This window comes from Helianthus annuus, chromosome 10 (assembly GCF_002127325.2).
Source record: "Helianthus annuus cultivar XRQ/B chromosome 10, HanXRQr2.0-SUNRISE, whole genome shotgun sequence".
NCBI lineage: Eukaryota > Viridiplantae > Streptophyta > Magnoliopsida > Asterales > Asteraceae > Helianthus > Helianthus annuus.
In genome coordinates, this window is record NC_035442.2 from 102,874,064 (window position 1) to 102,883,154 (window position 9,091).

The 9,091-nt window shown below is 34.3% G+C and overlaps 1 protein-coding gene across 1 annotated transcript; it reads right to left on the bottom strand.

The window, feature by feature from the left end:
• Positions 1-1,180: 1,180 nt before the first annotated feature.
• LOC110885240 (sugar transport protein 13) lies at positions 1,181-6,619 on the bottom strand. The gene is made up of 4 exons (XM_022132923.2): positions 6,384-6,619; positions 5,799-6,121; positions 3,125-3,249; positions 1,181-2,431 (listed from the first exon to the last, which is right to left on the bottom strand). The coding sequence occupies exons 1-4, from the start codon at positions 6,520-6,522 to the stop codon at positions 1,441-1,443; spliced, it is 1,578 nt and encodes a 525-aa protein (XP_021988615.1). The 5' UTR covers positions 6,523-6,619; the 3' UTR covers positions 1,181-1,440.
• Positions 6,620-9,091: the final 2,472 nt, after the last annotated feature.

Sequence of the window (9,091 nt, forward strand, 5' to 3'; positions counted from 1 at the left end):
AAGAGAGGGGCCAATGTTTGTTTAATTAGCTAAGCATATTTGTTTAAGATAAATGATTCGGTCTTGTTTATTCTCACTTTAGTCTTGAGATTAGTCATTTGTTACGAAGGGCACCATTGAGAAAAGAAAAAAGTGTTGTGATGTAGACGTCATCTAAGCAACCATTGTGCTCCACGCCCTAACGACACTCCTGTTATGATTACTCCTGTTATGGTTCTATACCCCCTTCTTCCAACGGTGCCCATCATTCCTTTTTTTTTCTCCTTGCTCACGCCCACAATTTGCCTCACGCCCTAACGGTATTCCGCTTGTAACGATGTCCGTGTCCTGACAGAGTTAAATGACACAAACAACGCCCCATAGCATGTAGCCTCATCAGTGTACTACACTGTTTTACTTGACATTTGAAAACTATCCTCTTAGACCATGTGTAGTGGTAAGTTGGTATAATGCCCCCACCATGGGGCATTATCCGACACGTGGCATCCTAGTCAGCGTTGGGACATTATAGCAAAAGTGGCGTAGTGGGGCATTATGCCAATAACCCCCATTCAATCAATAAATAATTATTATTTTTTATAGAGAAAAGGATTAAAAAAAAACTAAACTATGTCAGTTAGTCAAAGTTAGGTGGCACAATCTCATTGGTCTCCATTTGATTACATTCAAACACTTCGGCGTTTTAAAAATCACGCCACCTTCCATTTTATTTGAAAATAACGCCGGCTAACGCCGGGCATAGTGGGGGGAGGGGCGTTTTGGAGCATTTTTTTTCAATTTTTTTTAAAAATCACGCTCTACTACACATGTTCTTAGGGAAGATTTCTTCCAAATTTCCCTTTTACTTTTACTTGACATTTGAAAACTATCTCTTACTCTCTTAGGGAAGATTTCTTCCAAATTTCCCTTTCACGGATATTTTTTTCTATAAAAGTCGGTTAGGTGTGGTTCTTTTGGTTTCTTTCATAATTTTTGTTCTTGGATTCATGAAAACCGTCGTTAAATTTGTGTTCGTTTACAACTCTTATGACTAAATTTGTGGGCATTTTTTTGGTTGCAAAATTCAGCTGTAAGTATCTTTCGTGTAAGTAATGAATGTAATTAGTCACCATGATAAAGTGCATTAACGACAAGATCATCTTAATATATAAAATTAACAAACATATAAGGAAAACAATCATCAAGTCGAACATTTTGATGTAAATTTAACTAAAGATAAAATGTCGTAACATATGAAAGAAGTATGAACTTGATCCACAACCACTAAACAAACACCTTATCCACTATTTTTTTTTTTTTTTTTGGATCGCTCATCTTTTTCCGGTTAGAAAGAAAAACAAAAGCCTTTAATACGAATCAAACTCCATAGTTCTTAACTTTTTATTTATGTAAACCTTATAATAACGCCAATCGTTCTTCCCAAAACAAACCAATTCAAATCTATAACGAGTTACCATTACTATACCCATTCTTCTTAGCCAAATCATCTTGAACAACATACTCATCATCATCATCAACCATATACCTCTTCCAAAACCAATGCTTCTTCCACACCCGCTCCGTCATCTCTTCAATCGGTATATTCTTCGTCTCCGGTACCAAAAACCACACGAAAATCGACATGATAAGCACCCAACCCGAAAAGAACAAGAAAATCCCGAACTTAAAATGACAAAGCATCGACAAAAACGCCTGCGCTATCACAAACGTGAACAACAAGTTTATGCACACGGTCACACTTTGCCCAGCCGACCGCGTCTCTAGCGGGAACGTCTCACTCGGTATCAACCATCCTAACGGCCCCCAAGACCATGCAAACGCAGCAACATATGTGCATATCATAATAACAACTAGGACTGCAAAACCGTTTCCCATATGATCAGATTTGTCGGTAACCTTAAACCCTAGAACAATTGCAATCACAACTTGTGAGAAAAACATTTGTACTCCGGCTTGAAGTAGAAGAAACCGACGACCAACTTTGTCCACACTGTAAACCGATACAACCGTGGACACGACGTTAACAGCTCCTGTGATCACAGCTGAGTAAAGGGACGCGTCGTTTTTGAACCCTAATGTGCTAAACAAGACCGGAGCGTAGAACATGATGGCGTTGATGCCGGTGAACTGTTGGAAGAATTGTAATGCGACCGCGATGATGAGTTGAGGGCGGTTTTTGGAGAGGAGGAGGTTGCGGAATGGGTGTTTTACTTCTTTGGCAATGCGGCTGGCTTCCACGAGTTCTAGGTACTCTGGTTCGACGTTGTCTGTGCCGCGGATTTTTTTGAGGACGGCTTTGCCTTGCTCGAGTTTGCCTCGTTCGATCAGGCTGTTGGGTGTGTCGACGACTAAGAGTGCGCCGATTGTTAGGAGAATTGCTGGGACTCCGGCTAAGCCTAGGGAGAGTCTCCAGCCCCAGCCTCCTTTGATCCTGAAAAAACATAAGATATGTATTGTTTAGGATTTTTTTTCTTAATAATGAGTTTTTAATAGTTATTGGCGTTTTAAGATGATCTTAAAACAAATTATGTGTCTTGGAGTTCTCAATACAAAAGAAATTAGGCAAGAGTTTTAGAGTTTGGTCTTGTAAGACCACCCGTAGTCATGCCCATTTGGGCGTTTTGTGTGCCGGAAAACGCCCAAACATGCCGGGGATCCACCCCTGGGCGTGTTTGGTTGCAAATATTGTTTTGGCGTTGTTTAAATCACGCGTGCGGGGCTTGTTTTGGCCAATCAGACAGTTTGCAAATATTATAATGAAATATTATAAGTTTTTAATTTCAAAAAATTAATAATTGTGTAATGATTGCTTGGGGCATTATTGGGCCTTATTCCACTACGCCCCTTTTGTAAAAACGCCCAATAATTCAGATTATTTGGAACCGGGCGGGCGGACACCCAATTCGGTTTTGATTTAAAACTATGTAATTCATTTCACTTATAAATGGTTTTGGTTTAATTGTTTTAAAACCAAATCTTGAACACCCTTACAAATCTGATATTTTTTAGTCTTGTGGACCACAAACATCGAAATCGATATTTTAAAAAAAAAAAACATTAATTGAAAAAAGAATGACTTTGAAAATAACACATATTTGGAAAGAAGAAAAAATGTTGGACTTACTTTGCAGTGCCGTAATTGACAAGGTTGGCGAAAAGAATCCCAATTGTAACATTAAGTTGAAACAATATGTTGAGGCCACCACGTATCCTTGTGGGTGCTATTTCTGAAAGAAAAACTGGAACAGCCTGCACCAAATTTATTTCACAAATTATTAAATAATTTAATAACTGTTGACTAGTCAACTTTTGCCAAACAATTTGTAGTCATTCAAATAACAAACTTCAGTGATGTATTTGATTAACAAGTTTACTACGTTTCCTTTTGAACTAATTAACCCACTAACCATGCTCCTTTTTCTTACTTAGAACATGAAACTGTAGCCTACCTAACATCAGTTATGTCATATTGTCATCTAACATCATGTATTACCTTTATTAACTCATCAACTGTTAGCAACAATTACTCATTAAACTATAATATTATAAAACGGTAGTCGAGTTCATAAACTATTAAAACCAGCCGACCCGTGCAAGTGATCATGCAAATCGACCGGTTTGAAATTTGGAAAACCAAACTGTTTTAGACCACCCGTAGTGGGGAAATATTTGGGCATTTTATGCCTAAACCACGCCCATCCACGCCCCCAAACCGCCCACATGGGCATTTTTCTTAAAAAAAAAAAATTGTTTTGCCGTTTTTTTTTCCAGGCCATGTTCATTTTGTGTTGGCAAGTAACAATTTTTGATGGTTTTTTTATTTAAATTCTATTACACCCCTTTTAATATAATGCCCACATTCCCACTACACTCATTTTAGAATGACGCCCCATAATGCCTCACTGCTGACTGGACTGTCACATGGCGTAAAACGCCCAAAATTGGGGTGTCTTTCACTACGCATGATCTTAGCCAATTTAGCCCACCAGATGGGCATGGACCAATCCCTAGTTAGTAGGTCCTTTTTTAAAAGGATAGTTAGTGGTTCGACTCAAGATTTTTGTGAGCCACAAAACAACAATTCATATTTTCTAAATATAAAAGTTGAAAATAAAGATATTGTTATTATATTATATAATAAAAAGATACACATGATTATGTAGTAAGACATTAATATATCCTACATAAAGGTTAGTTAATGATATTGGTTGAAAACAACAAGCATCGCATGATTCATAAGCATGAGCATTGCAACATTCAAAGCGTAGTGGCCCCAAACATCTCATCGATTTTTATTGTCAAACAAAACCCATGATTTGATGCAACTTTTTTATCTTATCTAGTCATACTCTTTAAAATAAGGTTGTCATTTGTTTAAAAAAATATATAAAAATCTTATGCATTTATTGTTTCATAAAAGGTTGTCATTTGTTTAAAAAAAATATACAAAAATCTTATGCATTTATTGTTTCATAAAAAGTTTACCTACACAACTAAAAAAGTCGCAAATGGATTTCTTAGCCTTATCTAAATTGGATAATCTTGTATATCCATCTCGCAATTTAAATAATATCATATTTACTAAATATAAAAAGTAAAATATCAAATACACTTATTTAAATAGTTATGACATAAAAACCCTTAAAAGCTTAGGTTATAAGATTTCAATCGCAAGGGAAAAAAAATACAATAGTCATATTTTATTAGGGTTAATATAATTTTTAAGCAATTTTGATAAATATTATGCAGATTAATATAAGTTTTAAGTCATTTAAATAAATATTATGTAGACTAATATATATACTCACACCCGTTATATAAATATATATTTTTATTGAATGGATATAACATATCCCATGAATAAAGGAGGTAAGATTACCTAACTGTGGTGACCTAAATAGACCAAAAAATCAACTGCGCCAATATTGACTATGCACACGTATGATTGGTGTCCATTTTAGAATCTGAATCTGTCGCGATTATATTATTTTTTTAATACAAATGATTGACAGATAAGTTCAAATAATTTTATTTTATGTTATGTAAAGTGGTATTTTGCTCTTAGTTTTAAACTAAACTACCAACGTTTGTTGAGTAATTGCCAAGCAATCACCAAAACAAAATAGATAGAGACAAACTATTGTGTAAGATATTCAAATAAATAGAATAAATATCGACTCACAACATGCCAATACATATTAGTTTAAAATATTTATTTCAAATTGTCGTAAAGTGTTTTGAAAACGGCCTAATCAATTGAATCGAATCAAATTGGTAAGTTCAACATGTTGAAGATTTGTATGGTTCAGGTCACATTTAAATTATGAAATATCAGGTTTAGTGGGCCTAAAATCTGCAACTCGGATATTCGGGACCAATGTTTACCATTTTAGATATTTTATGAGAGGCGTTAGCTACATACTCTCCACTATTAAGCAAAAAGTTTGGAGGGTCGGCAGCCCTCTCATGCCCTACTTAAGCTGCACCGATGGATTATATGAGAGGGGGAAGGGTGGAGGAGAGTACGTTCTTGCCCTTTTGCTACGAGAGAGGTTATCCGGGGAGGTGGTGACGTGACCAAACTTCTAAAGTTTTCCATTAAAGATTTATCTATTTTAAATACGCATTAAAATTTAAGTTTTGACAATTTGACACTCCCAATTAAAGTTTTCTATTAAAGATTTATCTATTTTAAATACGTATTAAAATTTAAGTTTTGACAATTTGACACTCCCAAGTCATTTTAAGTAATAAAGGCGTTGAAATTAAAAAAACATTTATAGCTCATAAAAACTAACCTGATTAGCAAAACCAACTCCACACCCAAGCAAAATCCTTCCAGCAATAAGCATGGCAAGGTCCTGTGCAGCCGCATTAAGAACAACTCCGATGAGGAAGAAAACTCCTGCGATCAACATCGTCAGCTTCCTTCCAAGTCTTCGCGTCGTATACGACGCGAAGAAAGTCGCCGTCAGTCCAGCCAGATACAACGACGAAGTGAACAGTTGCAACCCCTGGTTATCATACTTGCAGTAATTACTACCTAAATCCCCATCAATCGTCCTCTTATAAACCACCGGAAAAAACTTCTTCAGAAAATCCGGCATCGATGTCACTCCACCTATCAATACCCACATCAAAACACTCATCAATCAAACATACACACATATATATATATACACTCAATTAAAAAATTATTCGAGTCAACCAACGAATTGTTTCAATCTGAAAGTTTTTCACACGACTCCCATCTTGATCTAGATCTTAATCCAAACAATCAACACTTAGAAATCGGTTGCAAATATACGAAACAAACCAATTCGTATTCTTAATCTTATTCAATATAACAATGCTACTATTATGGATGGGATTAAGAAAGTTACCTGAAACACCGACATCGTAACCAAACATGAGGCCGCCAGTAGCGGCCATAATGCATGATATGATAACAATAGGAGTGATTTTGGCTTCAAACTCGACTCCACCCGCGGCAGAAGCCACCGCTAGTCCTCCACCGGCCATGACGGGTGAAAGTTATACAAAGTTATGCAAATAATATTGGGGGTAATGGTGGTTTGGTGAGATGATCGGTTGCAGGTGTTGCACAAAATTTGGATTATCTGGTTAACGAAGGGGTTTATATAGAGTACTTGGAGAAAACGAAAAACGATTGTGAGTTGTATAGGAAGTAGGGTCCACCAATTAAATTGTGACACGTGTACTTATCCTCTTTTTTTTCTTCATTGTCGGCTGATTAAGTTGTAATGATATTCCCACGGATTTAAATTCTCTATTTTTTTTTAATTTTGATTGTGTTTGATTTTGAATAAAATAAAAAAAGGGTGATTGTAGTTTAGGAAAAGAGGAATAAAACGTATGTATAAATTAGATTTACTTACTCAGATTCTTATCCGTATACTTATCATTTAACTTGAAAACATACTTATATTTCCAATTTATAGATTGAGAAAAAAAAAATACTTACATTTTTTTATCTCTATTGAATTAAATAATATTTTTTAATCAATTTTTACTATTTTTCTCTTTTTAACTTAGAAAAGAACCATTGAAGATGAATAATGAGCTAATAGATATAAGAAATCACTATTTAATCCATATATAATTCTGATAATTTAAAAATACAAAAATATAAAGAATCAGTGAGTAATTTGAAAGGTTTTCAAAACTTATCTTAAAATATAAAGATCCTGATTTACCAATTTGGGTGTAAATGCATTAAGGATGAGATCGTATACAAATTAGGGGTGTGCATGGGTCGGTTTGGGTCGGTTTTTACTATTAACCATAACCATAACCGCTAGTTCGGTTATGGAGTTTTGGTAACCATAACCATAACCAATCTTCGGTTATGGTTAGTCGGTTATGAAGTCGGTTATGGTTCGGTTTTGGTTAATTTCGGTTAAGTAACCAAGCAAGGTTTGAAACAAAATAGGGTTGTGCACGATTTGAACTTAGCTTGAGCTTATTTTATAAGATAACGAAGACTAAACTTTTGGTTAAACTACCGATTTAGAGTTCTTTTTAATAAGGTAATTCTCAAACAAAAACAATTATTGCCATAACACCTTAGTTCTTTATCAAAATAAATGACATCTACATCAAGATCATTTTGTTACTAACATACTTTTATCTTAGTAAAAACCCTCTATATGGTTTTGTAAAACACAAATCTATTATATAAAGTTAACATCAAAACTTTGGTTCGGTTTCGGTTATATTCGGTTAACCAAAGCTTCATAACCATAACCATAACCGATTGAGCGGTTATACAAAGTTTCATAACCATAACCATTGGTTATATTGGTTATCAGTTATTAGTGGTTCGGTTATGTCGGTTATGGTTCGGTTATCGGTTATGGTGGTTAATTTGCGCACCCCTAATACAAATTATTACTTATTTGAGATGGTAAATTTGTCTAAAAAGACATGACGTTTTCTATGTGATTTGTATAGATACTATCCATAGCATATGAAGAGCAAAATATTATACCTCGTATGTAGATTGAAGTGAATTTAATATATTAAATATTAAATAATGATTTGTGTTATTCACGAAAAAACTTTAATTATCACGAAAATCTGATTTGATACCAAAATGAAAAGTCAAACTTTCCAAATTTAGAATAGCATTAAAACAAAAATGTAAATGGGCTATTTAATGGGTTAAATAGTTATCATTTTTAGAGGTTTTTTGTTTAATAATTTCAAATCAAAATTAAATTTAGAAATGATAGATTAGGACTTTAAACACATTTTAGAGTTTAGATTTCAAGATAAAATTCTAATATAATATTTAAATCTTTACTTAGTTATGAATTAATTTGAAACTTAAATTTATCTATTGAATCTTCTATATTTAATATTTTTTTATAATTTGAAATCAGAATATTTGAAATATTTAAATCTTTTCTTAGTTATGATTCTATGAATTGATTTGAAATTTAAAATTTATCCATTAAATCCTCTATATTTAACATTAATTAATGTGTGAAATTTAAAATTTATCCATTAAATCCTCTATGTTTAATATTAATTAATATCTATATTTAACATTAATTAATGTGTGAAATTATTGATGCCCTCTATAAATGATAAGTGTCCCATAATGATTTCTTTGACTATAGGGTGTGGTCGTGACCCTCATAATCACCATGACCCACCACATCAGCGCCATATCACTCACTTCTAGTCCATCATCCAAAACCACTACTCTAAGGGTGTGGTCATGACCCAAACCACTATTCTCTTATTTTAATTTAGAGTAAAATTCACGGATATTCCCTGTGGTTTGGTGAACTTTCACCTTTAGTCCTTAAATTTTCAGAATTACACTCTTAGTCCCTGTGGTTTGACAAGTTGTTATTCGGATAGTCCCTAAAGCGGTTGAAGGTTACTCGGATAGTCCCTATGGTATCACAAGTTGTTACTCGGATAGTCCCTGTGGTTTGACAAGTTGTTACTCGGATAGTCCTTGTCATTTCACACCCACTTAACCAGAAAAACTAACCTCCATCCGCTTTGGGGGCAATCCGAGTAACAAATTGTCAAACCACAGGGACTAAGAGTGTAA